Below are 22184 nucleotides of genomic sequence, written 5' to 3' on the forward strand. Positions count from 1 at the left end.
TACAGAAAGATAATACAGAAGCAATGTAAATAAGATGGATAAACAAAAGCAAAAGTCTTAATCAACTACAATAACCCTCAAAAATTGGTTGTCACATGTACAAGCCTCCAAATGAAATAAAAATGAAAGATAAGTACAAGTCTCAATGTCTTTGTTTCTCAAATCGAACAAAGCATAATAAAAAGGGACAAGAAAAATCGCCAGCATAAATCAACTATCTCTCAAGTCTCCTCAAAAGCCTTAGATAAGAAAATGGAAAATGAATCATGGTCCATGCTCGAAACCTACACAAATACATATAGTAAGGAGTGAGTACCAAACAATACGGTACTCAGCAAGCCAATTAACAAAATAAGGTAAATCTAATAGAACACTAGAATTCCTTTCATTCCAACCGAACCTCCTCAACTATAAATCTGTACAATCAACTCAATCTAGATTACACAGTTCATATGGCACATAGATCAACAATAGCTCATTAGCATCGCCGAATAAGTCACATCAATATCAAGTATATCAGTCACAAAGACAACAATGGGTATATACACAACTTTACGATGATAAATAAGATGTAATGCATTATAATATAATACCAAGTAAAATGACCCATGTTTGTCCTAATGACACTGTAATGACCCTAAAGGTCATTTTTGAAAATTTTGTAAAATAACCATTTTACCCCTCCTGATAGTTTCTCCGACTCATTTCTGATCAGTGTTGAGTGTTGATTTTAGGAAATTCTATGAAAAAGTTGAGTTTTGGTAGTTTGGGAATTTTTAGAGGCTTAAAGTGTTCAAAAATGGAAACCGATCCCTAGGTTTATAGGTCTTACGTGTACAAGTCATGTCTAAGTAGAGTCTCGGGGATCAATACGGAGATGTCTTTACATATCTTTGAGAGGCTATAAAGACTATTAGAAAACTCTTTTTCTTCTTTATTTCTTCTCATGCGGGGTTGTTATTGATAGTGTTGAGTGTAGCATGTTATTTTGGCAAATATTAAGGACCATAGCTACATCTGTTTGTAGAGGGGAGGCAATCCCCAAGGCTGACGTTGGGACCCGAGCTAGGGGTAGAGGTAGAGGTTGAGCTAGAGGCTGTGGGCGTAGAGTAGTCATAGGTAAAGGTCGTGCTCGAGGAGTGGCGCCAGCCTAAAATCATGCTAAGGAGGCTTCGTTAGAGGTACATGTTGAGATTAGTGAGGATCAGGTCCTTTCAGAGGTTGCGGCACCATTGTTTTAGGAGAACCTATTAAGGATGTTGGGTGTGCTAGAGTGCCTTACTCAGGGTGTTGCAGGTACACCACGGGGCTCACAAATTAGAGTTGGAGCATAGACTCCAGAGTAGCGTCAGGCTCTAGTGGTTTAGGATCCGATGGGTCATCCACTTGCGGGTCATATGGTTGATGAGGGTGGAGTACACCAAGAGAGATCTCAGGATGCAATAGCAATAATGATGACCGGCGATGATGAGCATTGATATGAGAGGTTCCAAAAGATGGACCCATCGCAGTTTCAGAGTTGGAAGACCGAGGATGCATACGAGTTTATGGACATGTGTAGAAAGTTATTAGAGATAGTGGGGTTAGATAAGACCCACGGGGTTCGATATGCTACACTTCAGTTATGTAGTCCAGCTCGAGAGTGGTGGAGGGTGTATTTGAGTTCCAGGCCAGTGGGGTCACAGTAGGTTACTTGGGAAGAGTTTGTTACTACCTTTTATGACTATTTCATACCTTAGAGCATGAGGGAGGAGAGTCGATTATGGTTCCATAATTTAAGGCAGGATAGCCTCATAGTTGCTGAGTATGAGACCTGTTTCTATCAGTTTTTGATATATGCTATGGCCATCCATCCTGATGAGAGAGAGTGAGTCTGTAGATTTATGCTAGGACTGACTTATTCCATCCATACAGTAGTGTTTTGATCTGCTCGAGAGAGGGATTCCTTTCAGTCCATCGTGGGTGCCGCCAAAGAGACAGAATCGATGGAGTGAGAGGAGTTCGGAGACCCTAAGAGGTCCCGTGCTTATGGTCGGTTTTTGGGTATCTCATCTGGAGGTAGAGGTTCTTACAGAGAAGGTGGTTCCTTCCAGCGTAGAGGATCAGCTCATCTTTTATGCCAATTTTTTAGGGTGGTCAGCCACCGTGTGGATCATATAGTATGTGTTAGGGTCACCAAGGCTCATAGTAGAGGCCAGCGGGCTGGGGTGTTCAGACGAGTTCATCTGGTCTAGCACAATAATATTTAGTTTTGAGATCTTGCTATGGTTATGGGGATCCTGGCCATCTAATCCATCATTTCCCACTATAAGTTCATATCGGTCCCCAGTGCACCTATTCTACTCTAGAGAGAGCATCAGCGCTTCTGGCCTAGGGTCGAGGCAAAGCTTAGACAGATAAGGATGGTCACACTTTAGGTATTGGTGCTGGTGGAACTATAGTGTAACAGAGAGGAGGTAGAGGTACCGTGTAGACTGCAGTGGTAGAGGAGCACAGTGCTATGATTTTCTGAGGAGACCCGAGGCTAAGGCTTCCAATGCAGTTATAACAGGTATCTTTCCAGTTTGCCATCAACCTACATCTGTGTTATTTGATCCTGAATCTACATTCTCTTATGTGACTACCTATTTTTCATCTGATTTTTATTTAAATAGTGATTGCATGCCCATGCCTGTCCATGTTTCTACACTCATGGGTGAGACCTTAGTGGTGGGTCAAGTGTATTGATCATGTCTTGTTTTTTATCCGGATATAATACTTGGGTAGACATGATTAATGTAAGGATGGTAGAGTTTGATGTGATATTGGATATGGATTGGGTTTTTACTTATCTTGCCATTGTTGATTGTTATGCTAAGACTGTGACTCTAGTGATACCTGGTGTTTCGAGGATCGAGTAGAAGGGCACAAGTGGTTCTTATTCTAGTAAGGTCATCTCCTATATGCATACTTAGAGATTGATTGATGGAGAGTGTATGTCCTATTTGTTTTTCATTTAGGATACTAGTGTCGAGTCACCTCCAATGGAGTCTATTTCTGTGGTTAAGGACTTTACTAATGTTTTCCCAACTAATCTTTTGGGAGTTCCTCTAGATAAGGATATTGACTTTGCTATTGACTTGGAGCTGGGCACTAAGCATATTTCTATTGCACCTTATCACATGGCTCCGAGAAAGTTGAAGGAATTGAAGGACCAAATGCAGGATTTGCTGAGTAAGGGGCTTATTTGCCCTGGTGTGTCACCTTGGGGTGCACCAGTTCTGTTTGTGAAGAAGAAGAATGGGTCTATGAGGATATGCATTGATTATAGATAGTTGAATAAGGTGAAGTTCAAGAACAAATATCCTCTTCTTCGTATTGATGATTTGTTTGATCAGCTTCAGGGAGCGGCTTTGTTCTCTAAGATTGATGTGAGATTTGGGTACCATCAGTTGAGGATTAGGCCGTCAGATATTCCCAAGACAGCTTTTTAGACCCGTTATCGCCATTATGAGTTCCTGGTTATGTTTTTGGGTTGACTATTGCCCCGGCAGCGTTCTAATACCATTTTATCACAATTAAAAATTTGGGTGTGGTGGCACTTATCCATTTTCATCGGAAAAGTCAGCCTAAACCCAACATTTGAGGTAAAATGCAGAAACAGTTTAAAATAGGTAATTAGAAGACAAAAGCAGAATTCTTAGTCTACTACAAAATCTTCCACTGACTGGTTGTCACATGTACAAGCCTCTAAATACAATAATACTGAAATAGTATGTGTCTTAATCTTTGCCTCTCAAATGGAGCAAAGTAAAAGTAAAGAGGAACAAGAAAGATTGTCGGCATCAACAACTACCTCTCAAATCACATGAAAGAAAAGAGAACTGAATCACTGTCCGAGCTCAAAACCTACACAAATATAGATAGAAAGGGTGAGTACCACCGACACGGTACCCAGCGAGCGAACAACTAAGACTAAGCAAAACTAATAGAATGCAAGTACTCTTGTCATTCCAACCAAACCCCTCAGACTACAACTTGCATAGAATTCAGCCTAGTCTAACAGTTTCAACAACACAAGTATATATATATATAAAAAAAATTCAACAGTACCACTCTAGTCTCAGTCAAATCACAACAGTCAATAGTATAGATCACGGGGTATAATGACCTTGAAGGTCATTTTTAATAATTTTTATAAAATAATCATTTTACCGCTCCTAGTAGTTTCCCTATGTCATATTTAATTGACATCCAATGTCAATTTCATGAATTTTCTTGAAAAGTTAAGATATTTGGTAACTTTGAGTTTTTAGAGGCTTAAATGGCTCAAAAGTGATATTTGAGGTCATTCAGAGTTGTGGGTCTAAGAACGAAATTTCGTCGATTCCATCAGCTTCGGAATGTTAAAATTGGTCTAAGAGAATTGACGAAATCAGATTCAGAATTATATCGTGGATTTGCGGCGTTGAGTTGAAATATTTTGAGTTTTTGGTCATAGAGTTGACTTTGGTCAACATTCGGTTCAGATTCAATTATTTAGGTCTCTTCCTCTAAATCACCATTTAAAAATATTGTTTTAACATTCATTTGATTTACCACTAAATCATGAAGAGTGGCTAAAGCAATAAGATTCCTAATGGTCGTTATTTTAGTCACAAGAGACTAAGTATCAAAGTTATCAACACATTTCTTTTGATTAAAATCTCTAATCACAAGTCTAGCCTTGTATTTATCAATTGTACCATTAGGTCTCAATTTCTTCTTTAATATCCATGTTGCGATCCTGACCCACCATGATTGACACCCACTCTAACTCTCTGGTCGAAGAACCATTATTATAACCCAACTAAATAATAATGACAAGAGACAACATTTAAAGATGTGAAAGCAGGTCAGTTTTAAAAAGTTAAGTTCCCATAAACTCAGTAAGTTATCAAAACCATAAATAATGGTACAGAAATTCAACACCTAGGACCTAAAAGTCATTGTACCAAAACTTCTACTAACAATTCTAAGGATGGGGATGTGACCCTAATATAAAAAAAATAGAAGAAACGATTAGATAGTCCATGACCTATCAAATTAAAGGTGAATTTGCCTCATTTGGAGTTCAGAGTAAAAAGTTATGCCCTTTTTACTAAGAATTATCTGTGCTAAAGCTACTGTGGCGGGAATTAGTCTGCTGTGGAAGGACCGCCAAAGCGGGATGGTCCCTCTATGGAGAAACAAATGGAATTTAAAGTCGGAAAAAACTCCAGAATGATTTATTTCATTACCACATCATTCTTAAAAGACCAGAAGCGACCTAGGGCAATTTTATACTAGTTTCCACTCCAATTTGTGTTAAAGATAAGTAATTTATTCCCTAAACTTGTAATTTAATTCCTAAAACCCGCAATTGTTGGTGGGTGATCATTGAGGGGGGGTTGGCTTGAAACTAATGATAGAAAAATCCTAGTCTGGGTGGAAAAATCACGGAACTGGCCTGGAATTTGGAATTTGCATATAATCTGAAAGTATATAGGTCATTTGTGGTTGATTTTGTATTATGCTATTATTTTAGACCAAGAACAAGCTAAGTTTCACTAAAGGATTCAAGATTCGCAATCAGACTTCTGCAGCAGTTGTTGGGTGCCTAGGTAAGCTAGTTTCTCAATTGAATAGTTATAAATCTATCCCCATTACATAATATATCGTAGATTGACAGGACATTTCATGTTTAGGCCTTTGGACACTGAGTTTGGATGGTTGAATGTGTTGTTATTGTTGCTTATGGTAAGACTGTACTATGTGAGTTATGATTCTACTATGACTAGTGATGATAGTCTAGTTCTTGATTGTTAACCTTAATACTTCTTGTTGATATGGTTGATGGTCCTTGTAAAGTTAATGTGTAAGAAAATTGCTGGGTTAGAGTGAGATTCTGAGACTTGTGATAATCAAGGGGGTCCAGTACGGGGCTATTGATCCATATAAATATAGGAGATATGTGTGTGTGTGTTTTCATAGTGACAGTTCCATGTGAAATGATTGAGTAATGCGCATTCATGTAGTAAGATGAAATAAAACTAATGAAATGACTATTTGTAAACAATTACATGCAATGAGCCTAATTACTTGATTGTGCAAGTATGTGAACTATTCGTTGTGGACTATAATTATGCATTGTGATTGTGATATTTGATTGAGTGTCGCATTTTGACACATATATTGAATCGAGTGTCTCGTTCTGACACATATATTGGATCAGATGTCACGTTCTGACATATACTAAATATTAGATCAGGTGTCACGTCGACACACTAATAGTTTGGGTATGGGTTCCATGAGAGAACCATTGTGTGGCTATCATCCGTAAATTATTCTTGACTATATGTGTGATGATAGATAAACTGACTTGATGATAATTGAGCATGCACATTTTGTGTAATAATTGATATGAAAGGACCGAAGGTCCTAATGTTACCATGTTAATAGTTGTAATTGAGATATACACGGTGAAACTGCATATTGCTCTTAAAATGATAAATTGGTAATGTGCTTCTATAAATATTCATATTTAGATTAAGTTATGGTTCCTAGATGCATCTGTATCATAGGTGTGAGGCTGTGGTAAACAAGCAGCGATCAGTTGATATGTGGTTTTATAAGATTAGTGACTTAGAGTCAGATATTGATGGTGTCCTGTTGGTATATGTGGGGAAAAAAGGATTGGGGGAGAAGCCTGAATTACTATCTCCGGCCAGACCGCTCTGGCGGGAGGAATCCCGCTGTGGCAAGGCCTCCAGAGCGGGATAGGTCCCGCCACAGCGGGCCAGTACGGTTATAAGGGAAGTCTTAGTTCACTTAAATGCTTACCTCTTCCAAGTGAGATGTTAATCATTTTAGGTCCAGGTGTTGGTGTGAAAGCTAAAGGTAATAGACTTTTTAGACCGAGTTAGTAGTAGCCCATAGTTTGGAAACTCCACTATGTTATAGAATGGTTAGGTCTTGATTTTTATTAGAGTTGGCAGCGGACCAACTAGAAGGGATGAGAGTTAGGCTTGAATGAATTTAATGAGGTTATCAAGAATAGTAAAAGTTGCGCATAAAGGTTTGGTGGTGTATTTCTTAAGAGCATATTTTCTTCTCATTGATTTTTTTATATTATGCGGTGGGTATCGGGTGGACCGATGATGCCTACCAGTACGTGTTGTTTGTACTAATACTACTCTTGCTATGTCACTTGGCATAGTCTGGTTGTAGGGTTAGTGATGTTTCTTAGGTGAAGACGAATATGATTCTCCAATAGCTTCTATTACTCCTTTCTTATGGTGGGAGTTGTGTCATTACTTTATTTATATTTTGTATCTTTAGAAGCTCTTGTACCTATTTAGACTAGTATCCTTGGGGGTGTTAGTATGTTTCTCGTAATAAACTTAGAGTTTTAAAATTTTCAATTATGGTGTATTCCTAACTTTTTAGGTTGGTATTTGGCAATTGTTAAACTTCCGCATGCTATTTCTGTAAGGGTTCTCCTATCTAGGTGTTAGAGTAGGTGTCTGCACAGCCCGGTGGGTTGAGTCGTGACAAATATTTACATTATTAGCATTTTGAGGTAGCTGTGGGTCTATCATGGTACCTATTTATAGTTAGTTTAGAGGCTTCATAAATCAGACACAGACAAAATTAAAGGTCCTTCAATTTATTTTAAGAGTTCATGTTTTAAACATCCTACTATTTATATATTTAAGTAGTGAAATTTATTTGAGAAGTTAAGTTTACATACTATTTGTGCCCATCTGAGTCACATTTTTTATAAATTGAATCTTCCGCTGAGTAGTTTGCCAGGCCAAGAATTCGCTTGAAAACCAAAAATAATTTCTGAGTATCGGCAACACTTAGGGTATAGACTCGAGGCTTGACAGTTATGTCGGTCGATGGTGTGAAAACACTTCCTGATGTCGAATTCCAAAAACCTGCGAGAGGTCACTCAATGGCATGGTACTTTTAAAAAAAAATTAGCGGATTGCACGAAAAATGGATTTTTTTTTCATATTTCTCCTTCTCGCCGTCATCCTTTTTTAGAAGTGCATTTTTTTTAGGCTTTGACAAGAATCGAAATTTTTTAAAACTTTGAGTTGATGAGAAACTAAATGCGAAGAAGATTTAGAGATATCGCTTTGTGAATGAGATTAAGTGTCTAATGGAGATTCTTGTTGTTATTCATGTATCTGTTTTTGGATTTTGAACGGATATTTCAAATTAAATTCGAAGAAAGCAGCAATATTTTTGCCATTAATGTTGCTCATTATTGTTTTCTCTCGTGCACATGATGAATGTTAATTGAGAAATTACTTCCTTCTTTCATTAATATTGTTTACGATGATTTTTTTTTTAATCAAAATAAACAAATTTATCGGACTAAAACCAATATTCAACAATACCCAAAATTTCTTTTTCTTCTTCTAAGTATCTATCTATGCACAGATACACTGAATTTGCTTATTTGATGATGGTATCAATGTATATTTGATACCAAATGCATGTATTTTTAATATCATATACATGTATTTATATATATTGTATGGAATTGATATTGAATATACTAGATAAAATTGATACTGAATACATCAAATTGACAATGGATACGCAAAATGAAATTGATACTAAATATAGATACACTAGATATATATACAAACAAATACATGATGACACATAGATGCAAAGAATCATTGTGAATCACAAATATAATGATTTGGATTATTTTTTACGTCGTATAAGTCATAATTTTGAATTTTTATTTTAAAGAGTAATAAAGCATATAAAATTATTCAAGTTTAAATCTTGAAAAAGTAACATAAATACTAATTTCCTAATTATGAAACAACAATTAGAGCCGTATTAATGAAAAAATTACATAACTAAGATACGCATAATCTTCAAAAATTATTATAGACATGATTTTCTCCTTATTTAATGGGATTTAGATACAGACATCTTAAATTGTCGAAAATAGTGTGCAAATTTGACATACATATATTTGAGATACATGAAATTCAACGCTTTGAATACGTATATTTCGAACTAATATCTCATATATTATATAATTATATAAATTATTGTTTCATTGAATAATTTTGCTTTATGAAACTTTATTTATTTATTAACCAGATATTTAATGCCTTTTGCTGATAAGTGAAAGGAAAGGATTCAGGATATCAAAATATATTGACCCACTATAGTAAATTTTTCTCTTTTTTTGAAAAAGAAAAAAGAAAGAATAACTTTTCTTTTGTGGTTTGGTTGGCCATTAGCTCTTAAGTTTGAACCCCATTGTCAACAAAACAAGAAAGTAAAATAAAGAATGAAATTTGAAAGAAAATTAGTTATTAATAAGACGTAATTAAGTTAGAATATTTGTGTTACTAGTGGTTTCATGGGGGGGGGGGGGGGGGGGTTAGTAATATACTTGAGTTATGTCGTGGAGTGACAATAACCTTTGGATATTAAATGTTTTCTTTGAAATTGCTTATCAATATTCATACTTCTATATATTGACAGTGTAATCTATATATTGACAGTGTAAGCAATATTTATATATATAATATACCTACACAATTCGATCACCAAAACATTAACTATAAATAAAATAATAAACATTCTTAATAAGTGAGAATACTGACCTGAAAAATAAAACACATATAATCTACTATAACACGTTAAAACACAGTGTAGGGTAAAGAGTGTAAGATAATTCCTCAAGATTAACATATTAATCTTGTATCTAATGGAAGGAATCATAGCCACGTTTTCAAGTAGTACATGAGTACCCCGCAAATTACTCTCCCATGTGTTTGTATTATCTTTATTCTACCTAGAAAAAAGTTGCATGTTTCCCTTTAATTAATTTGTCCACATATTTTATTTTATTTTTAAAAAAAAGAGATCTAGTGGTTGTATGATTTGGTATATATATCATTAGTGGAATCAACAATACTAAGAGAGTGAGAAACATAAACTCCCATCTTTATTTATTACTCTATCCAAACTCCTTTTTCATTGGCTTCTAGGATCTTCCTTTTAAAATTCCCACTTTTCACTTTGACTTCTTCTAATTTTGTAAGTCGACCACCAATAGCTAGCTATTCAAACATCATCACCAGATTCATTTTTCGAATATGAAGGTTGGTCAAAATTCTATGTTTTGAATTACTACGGACTTGTTTTGGTAGTTTTTAACTGAGCGATAAACACGTTAACATTATAATTTGAAGTATTAACTATAAAGACATATATTTATCTCTAATAAATTTTTTCTTTGTTTTGGCTTGCAGTTTTTTAATTGGATGCATAACAAGATCAATGGGGGACAAGGAATCAGGATGTCTAATGTTGTTCCAATTACCACAAGTAAGACCTCTTCCTTATTCTCCTAAACATGCATGATGCATTATTAGACATGTTTCCACTCTTTAAGAATATTACTGCACTTATACCTCGGATTTTTCAAAAATGCATAAATACTTTTAAAGTATTCACAACATCCAATACTTCTTCGTATGTTTAATTAATCAACTAAGGAAAATAGCTTATTTCTAACTATTTAATTTTTCGTCGTAACAGATCATATAAATGAAGAGTTCAAAGATTGGCCAGATTCATTGTTGGCAATTGGAACATTTGGCAATAGGAGCAGTGATCTCAAAGAAAGTAGACAACCAGAACAGAGCAAATTACACGTAAAAAACGATATGGAAGACTATGAGCAAACTTCTTATTCTCCAGATTTAGCAGAATTCACACCTGAAGAAGTCGGGAAATTACAAAAAGAGTTAACAAAATTATTATCAAGAAAACCACCAATTACTGCTGATGTTAAATCTGAATTAGTCGAGATCAAGAACAATCCTGCTAGTGATGATGACGACGATGATGATATTCTTCCGTTGGACAGATTTCTTAATTGTCCCTCGAGTTTGGAAGTTGATCGTAGGATTACTTCAAGCAGATTTAGCAGTACTAATTGCTCGGAGAATTTTGATTACGACGAGGAAGAAATCGATAGAGCAATAAGAGTGATCTTAGGTAGATGCAAGGATGTCTGTAGTAAACAGAACAAAAAGAAATTAATTGGGAAGAAATCAATTTCTTTCCTTCTCAAGAAAATGTTTGTTTGTACAAGTGGTGGTCTTGCTCCTGCTCCTAATTTACGTGACACATTTCCCAAATTAAAAATGGAGAAGGTAACTATTTAATTTTTCAATGTATTTAAAATTTAAATTTGATGAATACATAATGGTCCAATTTTAAACTTTCTTTACAAATGAGTTCAATTTTTACGAATAAACTCATGATACTTAATATTTATTGAAATTTTGATGATTAATATCTGTCACTAGTTTTTTGTATTAACAACTTTATATTTACTATTGAAGCTTTTGAGGACAATGCTTTCCAAGAAAATACATCCCCAAAATGCCCCTCGCACATCAACAAAGAGATATTTAGAGGACAAATATCCACAAAGAGAAGAGCAAGAAGAGAAAAAATGCTATGATGGATCAAAATGGGTGAAGACTGATTCTGATTGTAAGTAACATTTATTAATATTTTCATTAAATTTTTTAATTTTGAAAAAACAAATATTATTATTTGCTTGACTTAAGTTAACTAAAACTACTACTTTTTTTGATTTTGCAGTTATAGTCTTGGAAATGTAGATAACGCCTCTTTGCTAGCTGTTCCATTTCAAGAAACGTCGACGTATTTTATGATATTATAAAATTATTTAGGAAAGGGTCAAATTTATTTATGTACTATTCAATGTAACTTTGTCCTTTGTTAGACTTTTGTTCTATTATTATCCACGTTAAAAGTCTTGTTTTTGTCTTGAACCTTTACTATGGGGTGAAGACGATATAATCACCTTTTCCTAACGGAAGGATAATATTAGACCAAAAATCTTGTAACTAGTATAGGGGCAAATTTGAACATTTTCCCAATATTTTCTTCAATCTTGTTTTGGTTTTCTTCAATGAAAACCTTAATGCCCCCCTCCAATATTGTACAAAGACAACTTTATCCTTTTTTTCATGGTGGTATCCGTTAATGGATGCAACACATGTTGTGTGATGTTTTTATAAAAGAAAATCTTGTGATTTGTACTGATCTGCTAGGGGTGTTTATAGTATTGTTTATATATATATATATAGAAATGTAATACAAGAAGTCTCACTACTCTTCTTTTAAGTACTGTTTGTGATCTTGAAAATGTTACATTAGTTGGCATGATATGTGTTGTTATTTAGCCAGTAGGCAAAATGTCTAATCAAAATAACATTAGTTTTTGTTAGAAAATGAACTAACTTAATAAATTAATAAGAAGGAGAGATAGAAAAGAAATAGTAAAAGAAAGAGAGAGAATTCAGTGTTGGTGTGTTTTTGTATTGCAGATGCGGTGCCTTTTATAGGCAAATGTTGAAGAAAAAAACGGTGAGCTACAGTACAAAACACATGAGCTACAGAAAATACTATTCATCTACAGTAAAAATATTATTCACTACAGTGAAAGCGAATCTCAATGACATCCACTTTTTGACTTTGTTTACAACACTCCCCCTTGGATTTTCATTTACAAAAGAAAAATATGTACATAATTATTTGTAATACATATTGTTTGCTCCCTCATTACTTTCATGATGAAGACCATAATTTCATCCTCTCTGCTTGAATTACTTGCAAGTTGCCTTCTTGATTGGAGTCCATCAAAAGATAATGTTCCTCGTTAAAACTTTATTAAGAAAAATCTAGTGGGAAAAAGCCTAATTAAGCAAAAAGAGTATACACATCTAATAATACTCCTTGAGTGCTGTCTAACCTTACCAGGAAAACCCAGTGGGATAAAACTTTGGTTAAGGGAAAAAGAGTACAACACGTATTTTACTCCCCTTGATGAAAACATCATTTGATATTTTGGAGATGACACATTCCAATCTTATATCTTAGTTTTTCAAAAGTTGATGTTGGTAATGCCTTTGAGAATAAATCTGCAAGATTATCACTCGAACGAACTTGTTGTATATCAATATCACCATTCTTTTGGAGATCATGTGTGAAGAATAATTTTGATGAAATATGTTTTGTTCTGTCTCCTTTTATGAAACCACCTTTTAATGTCTTCGCATTGGGATGAACTATATCTTGCCAGCAAATTAACAGAAAATGTTATGTCAGGCCTGATTGCGTTGGCAAGATACATAAGTACACCAATAGCACTGAGATATGGTACTTCAGGACCAAGAAGTTCTTCATTCTCTTCCGGAGGTCGAAATGGATCTTTGTCCACTTCAAGTGATCGAACAACCATTGAAGTACTTAATGGATGTGTTTTTTCCATGTAAAATCGTTTTAAGATTTTTTTCAGTGTAGGCAGATTGGTGGACAAATACTCCATCTGCTAAATGTTCAATTTGCAGACCCAGACAAAGTTTTATCTTTCCAAGATCTTTCATCTCAAATTCTTTCTTTAGATATTCAATCGCCTTTTGGACCTCTTTAAGGATTCTAATGAAATTTATATCATCAATATAAACGGCGAGTATAACAAACTCTGATTTCGTTTTCTTAATAAAAACACATGGACAAATGACATCATTTATATATTCTTCATTTATCAAGTACTCACTAAGGCGATTATACCACATACGCCCTGATTGTTTCAGATCATATAAAGATTTTTGTAATTTGATTGAGTACATCTCCCGAGACTTAGTACATGCTTCAGACAATTTTAATCCTTTTGGAATTTTCATATAAATTTCATTATCACGTGAACCATAAAGGTAAGTTGTAACTACATCCATTGGATGTATTTCAAGATTTTTATGTACAGCTAAACTGATGAGATATCGAAAAGTTATTCCATCCATAACAGGTGAATATGTTTCTTCATAGTTGACCCCGCGTCTATGAGAGAATCTTTATGCTACAAGGCGTGCTTTGTATCTTATAATTTTATTTCTCTCATTTCGATTGCGCATAAAAATCCATTTATAGCCAACTGGTTTTACACCTTTAGGGGTTTGGACTACATGTCCAAAAGCCCCATGTTTAGCAAGTGAGTCTAATTCTAATTGAATTGCCTTTTACCATTCTGGTCAATCACATCTACGTCGATATTCTTCAACGGATTTACCCACAAGACTTTCACTATCTTGCATGAGGTTAAGTGCAACATTATATGCAAAAACATTATCAATCGTGATTTTCGATCGATCTAAATTTATCTCATTACCGGTAAAATTTATTGAAAGTTCTTTATTCACTTGAGTTTCGGATTCACTGATTTCTTCAGAAATATCATAATTACTCAAATCTTGACCTTCTTCAGGAGGTTCTTTTGTAATATCATCTTTATTATTCCTCACGTTTCTCTTCCTAGGATTTTTATTGTTTGAACCCAATAGTCTACCACGCTTCAGGCGTGTTTGGGATTCAAAAGCTATGATACTAGTAGATGGTCTTTTGGGGACATCAATCCGGATAGACACATTCACTGCAGGGATATGTGACTTATTTATCCGTTTCATATCAATAAATGCATCTGTATTTGATTTGCTATTTTCTATAAGTGGATGATCTTCTGTACCTCCTGCTCACATGTGCGGGTACGTGGATCAAAATGAGATAGTGATGAAACTTTCTACGCAATTTCTCTTTCGGTTCTTTTTTCTCTCACTCTAATTGCGGGAAAGTTATTTCATCAAACCAACAATCTGCAAATCGAGCAGTAAATAAGTCTCTTGTCAATGGTTCAAGGTAACGAATCATGGAGGGTGAATCAAACCCAATATATATGCCCAACCTTCGTTGAGGGCCCATCTTGGTACGTTTGTGGTAGTGCTACAGACACGTATACCGCACAACAAAAAATTCATAGATGGACTATATTTGGCTCATGACCAAATACTAATTGTGACAGAGAGTATTTATTATAATTTATCGGTTTGAGACGTACAAGTGCTGATGTATGTAAGATAGCATGACCCCAAACAGTAATCGGCAATTTGTTCTCATAAGTAGAGGTCTTACTATCAATTGTAGGTGCTTAATAAATTATTCTGCAAGGCCATTTTGAGTATGAACATGAGCAACATGATGTTCAATTTTTTTATCCCAATTGATAAGTAATAATCATCAAAATCTTGGGATGTAAATTCTCCAGCATTATCAAGGTGAATAGCCTTAATTGAATAATCTGGATTGTGCCATTAATCTTATTATTTGTTCTAATAATTTCGCAAATCCAGGTTACGCGATGATAAGAGGCACACATGAGACCATCTTGATGATGCATCTATTAGGACCATAAAATATTTAAAAAATCCACTAGGTGGATGAATTGGTCAACATATATCCCCAATGTATATGCTCTAAAAATCAGGAGATTCGATACCAACCTTCAGGGTTGATGGTCTGGCAATTAATTTGCCTTGATAACAAGTAGCACATGAAAATTCATCATTCGAAAGAATCTTCAAGTTCTTTAACGGATGTCCAGTTGAATTTTCAAGAATTCGTCTCATCATTATTGATCCAGGATGACCTATTCGATCATGCCATGGCACAAATGTATTTAGATTAGTAAACTTTTGATTTATGATCAAATGTGCTTCAATTGTGCCATGGCATGAATGTATTTAGATTAGTAAACTTTTGATTTATGATCAAATGTGCTTCAATTGCATTAATTTCTGCATAATATAGGACAAACGACAAAGTTGGTAATTTTTCCAAAATATATTTCTGGCCTGAGACACTCTTGGTTATACCAAGGTATTCAGTATTCATTTCATTTAGTGTCTCAACATGATATCCATTTCTGCGGATATCTTTAAAACTTAACAAGTTTCTTGGGGATTTAGAAGAGAACAGTGCATCTTCTATAACAATCTTTGTCCCCTTAGACCGAAATATAGTAGTTCTTTCGGAGCCTTTAATCATTTTCGAATTATCAGAAATTGCAGTAACATTTGCTTTTCTTCTAAGCAAGTAGAAAAAATATTTCTCATCTTTAAAAATGGCATGAGTCGTTCCACTATCAATTACACAAGCATCCTCGTAATTGATTATTGATCCAAACAAAATTTGAGGCATATCCATATTTTTTCTTTTGTTACCTTTTAAAAATAAATCAAAGTGATGGAGACTCGTGCTGATAACATGTTGTAAAACAAACTAACTTAATAAATTAATAAGGAGAGAATAGTAATAGAAAGAGAGAGAGTTGAGAGAATTCAGTGTTGGTGTGTTCTTTTATTGCAGATGCGGTGCCTTTTATAGGCAAATTTTGAAGAAAAAAATGGTGAGCTACTAGAATACTATTCTCTATAATAAAAGCGGATCCCATGGACATCCACTTTTTGACTTCTTTTACAACAAGTTTATATTTTTAATTTATTTTTGGATCTAAGGCATGATTGTGTAGATGACAATATGTTACTTTAAGCCACAAATAATAGGGCTATGGACCCTTTTTTTAAAAAAAATAAATAAATTATTACATCAAGGGAGGTGAAAAGAAATGTTATGCTACTGGTAGAGTTTGAACTCTCAATCTCAATTGTGAAAAACAGGGAGCTCATCAAGTGAGCAGGGGCGGCTCAACATAATGAGAGGCCGAAATTTTAATTAAAGATCTAAAATATATAAAAAAAAATTATATGTATTTATTTAAAATTTATTTTTTAAAATGTTTAAATGCAAATTATTACTTAATATTTTGTTATACATGATTTCCTTGAATGCCATTTTTTAAAAATAATTATTAGTTTTAAGTAAGATTTTATCAATTCAACATTAAAAAATATCACTTTACTGGGGCACTCATTATATGAATTAATAACATAATTCTATAAGTAATAAGTTGACAAACATTAAATAAAGATAAGAATTAGAATCATAGAATATGATTCAAGAAGTTGATAACTTGTTATACCCTATTTTAATATGTTTGTTGTAATGCTTGCTTGAAAATTTAAAAAATAAATTAAAAAATAAATTTACAATTCACTTTGTTCAATACTTTTCGACTATTGATTCATATTTGTGACTGAGTATTACTCTAGCTTATCAAAAATTTAAAGAAAGATAGTGCAAAATGAGGTTAAAAAAAGATAAATGATGTTAGTGTTAGTGAAGAAAATGTAACAAGGCAAAAACAACATTTTGTTGATTTATGTTATTTGAATGGGGTTAAGGAGAATAAAATAAAATATATATACTTTTTATCATAAATAATTAATTTTTTATTCTAACTTATCAAAAATTTAAAGAAAGATAGTGCAAAAGGAGTTTTAAAAAAAGAAGATAAATAATATGAGTGTTAGTGAAGAAAATGTAACAATGAAAAAACAAGATTTTATTGATTTATGTTACTAATTTGAATGGGGTTAAAGAGGCCCTGCAAGTGAGCTAATCCTCAACTCCTATTCTATTGAGAATATTTTATAATATTTCTCATCAATTTATTTGGACTATGGGCTATATATGAACCCAAATTTTGATGGGCTAGGATGAATTTAGCTAAATGGACTAAACTAATAAAGGAGAAACTATCTTATTAGACATAAATTCATACTATATATACTAATTATATCAATATTTTCAAATAATTACGTATCTTACCACTAATTAGGAGTATCCTCTATCATATATTGAGCAAGATACACCTAGATACATGTATTTTTGCCATCAGATATACTAAAAATAGGGAGAGAGGCAAGCAACATGGGTAGGGAGAGAGGCGAGCAACATGGGGAGAGAGCGAGCGAGATAGTAATGTATCCCAGATACATAAGAATCACTCTAGATACACACTAGATACATGCATTTGTATGTATTTTGTGTAATTCGCATGTATCTGAGATAGCAAATACAAAAGTGAGTGGTGAGTGAGATGGAAGGGAGCAGAGAAAAATTTATCTATGTATCGCAGATACATGCTAATCTACTTGGATACAATGTATCTACCTATATAAAACAAATTACACCCAATTTTGACCCTATTTATCTCGAGATACAGTGTCTGAATGCACCAAAATCAAGTAAAATTCGTAATATTGCTAACTAGAGTGTATCTTAGTAATTAACTCCTAAACTAATGAAATTTCTATAAATTTTTCACTAATAAATGATTGATCAATAACCTATCCAAACTAGAATGACTTGGATGAGTTATTTTTTTAAAACTATTTTTTGCATTAATCACCGTTGAAGAAATACAATGTGATAGCAAGTTTAAGTCACTTGCTATTCCTGTAGAAAACAACCACAATACCTATTAAATAAAAGATGTTGTATTTGTATCAATTGCAAGAGTCTTCTCTATATTAACATAGTAAACTCACAGTGGACAAACAGATGATCTCTTGATTCGGGCTAATTTTATCACTTCTAAATATAACGTATATGAATGCGGATAGATTTCAAAAGAGACCTTTGATACATAAATTGACTAGAAAGAAAAACATAAATAACATATTTAAGAGTGAATTCTACAAGTTTTTACAAAAAAATTTAATTTTCAATACATAATATTAGATTTCTATCAATACCTAACAAATTAATAAATGAATTAAGAAAATGAAAAATGTATTTTAAAAATTCCTATTTATTAACTAATATATTTTCCATAAATATAGTATTTTTAACTTGTAGGATATATTAATCCCCTATTTTCTCTCTGTCAAAAGAATATCTCCTTCCTAAAATATCTCTCCCCGATATTTTTTCTTTTTCTTATTTTTTGCACAAAAATAATTATTCGTAATATTTTTCCCAAAAAAATCTCTCTTCTTCCTAAAAATCTCACACAATTTTCTCCCTTAATATACCCACATGATTTTTTTCTTTAACTTTTCTATACATGATTTTTTTCTTCTTTCCTATTTGTCTTCAATACAAATTTTACGCTTTCTATAATGATACGAATCGTCTTTATCTAGAAGTGGCAAAAAATTAGAGAACTAAGTTGACATGGCCTATACCATCCCGCTATAGCGAAAATAACCTCACCACAGCAGCAACGCTATAGTGGGATGGGACCCGCCATAGCGGGATTGTCGGGGACAGAATTAAAATATGTGAATTCTTATTTTCTCTTTCTTTCCTTAAGTGCCAAAATAGACTAGGGTCACCCTAGAAAACCTCAAAAAATTGCTCTAGGCTTGAAGAGAAGGGAGAAAGGGAATTCTAGCGTAAGAAAGGCCACAACCCACAGATTTTAAACGTGTCGCCATTGTTTATCCTTCTGAAAGTCGAAAATCATGCTATAATCCTTCTACAACTGCTTGACGCCCAGGTAAACTAGGTTTTCTTAATTAGATTGTTGTAAACCTATTTCCAATGCATATTATATCGTAGACTAATGAGAGATTTCATGTTTAGGCTTGCGGACATGGAGTTTGGATAGCTAAATGATTGTTATTGTTGTTTAGGGCAGGAGTGTATGATGTGGGTCATATTTATTATGTGACTAGCGGTGTTCGATCTTTGAATGTTAATCTTGATAATCCATGTGGAGAGGGCTGCTGACTCTTGTGAGATTAATTGGAAAAAAATTATTGGGTTATAATGAGATTCTGAGACTTGTGGATTTTGGGCTATTGCCGTACATCGTGGGATATGTTTATACAAATAATTATGTGTGTACATGCTGACTATTCTTTGTGAAATACTTAAGTAATGCGTATCATGAAATAAAGGGGGAATATGAATGATTATTTGTGATCAATTCCATGCAATAAATTTGTTACTTGATTTTGAGAGTGTGTGAACCACTTATTGTGATTGTGGTTGTTGGATCGGGTACCACACCGATACATATTGGATCGGGTACCATGTAGATACATATTGGATCGAGTATCAGCAGATACATATTGGAACAAGTGTCATGCCAACACACTGACTATTGAAATGGGTGTCACGTCGATACACTAACAATTTAGGTATGAGTTCCATGAAAGGACCATTTATGGCTGTTACATTGAGATCAGAATTGTTAACTTATAAAGAGGTTACATTAATTGACTGTGTAAGTATCTCTGTTATTCATTGTAATTGTGATTGTGATTGTGATTGTTGGATCAAATATCACGCCGATACATATTGAAACGAGTATCACTCCTGCATACATTGGATCACGTACCACGTCGATACGTATTGAAATGGATGTCACGCCGATACACTAATTATTGGAACTAGTATCAGGCCGACACACTAGCAATTTGGGTATGGATTTCATGAGAGGACCATCTTTGACTGTTGCATTGAGATTGAAATTGTTAATTTGTATATATGTTGCATTGCTTGAATGTGCTAGTGTCTGCTATTCATTGTGATTGTGATTATTAGATCGAGTACCACGTTGATACATATTAAAATAGGTACCATGTCAGTACATATTAGATCGGGTACCACGTTGGTACATATTGAAATGGGTATCACACTGACATACTAACTATTAGAATAGTGTCACACCAACACACTAACAATTTGTGTGTGGGTTTCTTGAAAGAACCAATTGATTATTGTAATTGTGATTAATCATGCCATTATATAAAATAATTTAAGTTAAGGACTAGAAGTCTAAGTGATGTTATATTGGTGATGTGATTGTGTATCATCTGTTTGACTATATTGTGGCTATCTGTTGTATTTCATATAATCAGGTATGAGGTTGCGTGTGATCAAATGGAGAGTATTTGATTATGTTGTTATGTTGGGATTTGGGTGACTTAGAGTCTGATTATGTTGTGATCTTATTATTGTTGTAATAATGGGGGTCTAAGGGATAATTGATAAGATTTTAACTCCATGCGAGCCGTTATAGAAGGATAAATCCCGCTATGGCCGGGGCAGCTATAGCAGGTTAGGGGCCGCTACAGCGGGTCAGTAGGGAGACAATAATAAGAAGCCCCAAATCATTTTTATGTCTATAGACTTGCAAGTGCTTTATAGAATAGTCAAGGTCCCAGGTGATAGTGTGAGAGCTTAAGAAAAAGTGTTACTGGTTAGACAGAGTTAGTGATGACCTGTATTTCAAAAACTCCTCTATGCGATAGAAGGGATAGGCTATGATCAGATAAGTGCTAGGCTTAAAGAACATTAGGAGGTTAATGAGGATGGTAAGAGTTTGTAAATAAAGATTTGGAGGGTGCACTTTCTTAATTGCTTACTTTCTTCTTGTTGGTTACTTTATATTATGCAGTGGGACTAGGGTTGAATAATGATGCCTACCAGTACGTATTGTTTGTACTGATACTACTATTGCTATGCCACTTGGCATAGTCTGGTTATAGGGTCAGTAATGTTTCATAAGCGAAGACGATGATGATCTCTGATAATTTCTACTCTTCCTTCCTTATAGTATGAGTTATGTCTTAATTTCCTTATAAGTCATATTCTTAGAAGCTCTTGTACTTGTTTAGACTAGTATCCTTGGGGGTGTTAGAATCTTTTTTGTAATTAACATTAGAGTTTTGAATTAATATATGACGACTTCATAACTCTTTTAGGCTGTTATTTTGTATTTTGTTAAACTTCTGTATATTATAACCATTTGAGGGTCGAGGGTTCTCTTACTTAGGTGTTAGAGTAGGTGACCACAAGGCCCGATGGATTGGATCATGATAAATTGGTATCAAAGCCTAGGTTACTAGTCTTCCAGTACAAGAATAAATGTGGAATAGATTCTTGCGGATTGATGTGTTGACGTCCACATCTAATCTTCGAAAAGCTATGAAGCATTCTAGAAAGTCATTCTATTTCTTCTCTCATTTTATGTAGTTTGTTGCTTTTGGAATGGATTTAGTCCAATTGGTATCCCTGATTCCAATTGATATCTCAACAAAGTATACTAGATGTCGTAGTCGCGGCTTAAGGGACACAAGAAAGGAAAATTGGAACCGAGAAGGTTCCAATTAGTATCATGCATGATATAGCTTGAAATTGTGATTATATGCATAGTATTGCCTGAATAACTACTAGTGTATGAAGTGTACTTGCCTGAATTATATGATGTGATTATGTGCATAATGTTGTCTAAAATACCTGACAAGGTGTAGAGTGTACTTACGTGAATAATATAGCGCGTGAAGTGTGCTTGCATGGATAATATAATGTGTTGTGTGTTTTATGTTGCCTGAATAACTACCTATGTG

General features: G+C 34.0%; 1 protein-coding gene across 1 annotated transcript; it reads left to right on the forward strand.

Annotated features, from left to right (window-relative positions):
• Positions 1–9978: 9978 nt before the first annotated feature.
• On the forward strand, positions 9979–12134 carry LOC129889068 (protein NEGATIVE GRAVITROPIC RESPONSE OF ROOTS-like). Its single transcript, XM_055964189.1, has 5 exons — positions 9979–10148; positions 10299–10374; positions 10588–11207; positions 11400–11553; positions 11665–12134. Exons 1-5 carry the CDS (start codon positions 10143–10145, stop codon positions 11682–11684), a joined length of 876 nt encoding a protein of 291 aa, XP_055820164.1. The 5' UTR covers positions 9979–10142; the 3' UTR covers positions 11685–12134.
• Positions 12135–22184: the final 10050 nt, after the last annotated feature.

Source organism: Solanum dulcamara, chromosome 1, assembly GCF_947179165.1.
Source record: "Solanum dulcamara chromosome 1, daSolDulc1.2, whole genome shotgun sequence".
NCBI classification, from domain to species: Eukaryota; Viridiplantae; Streptophyta; class Magnoliopsida; order Solanales; family Solanaceae; genus Solanum; species Solanum dulcamara.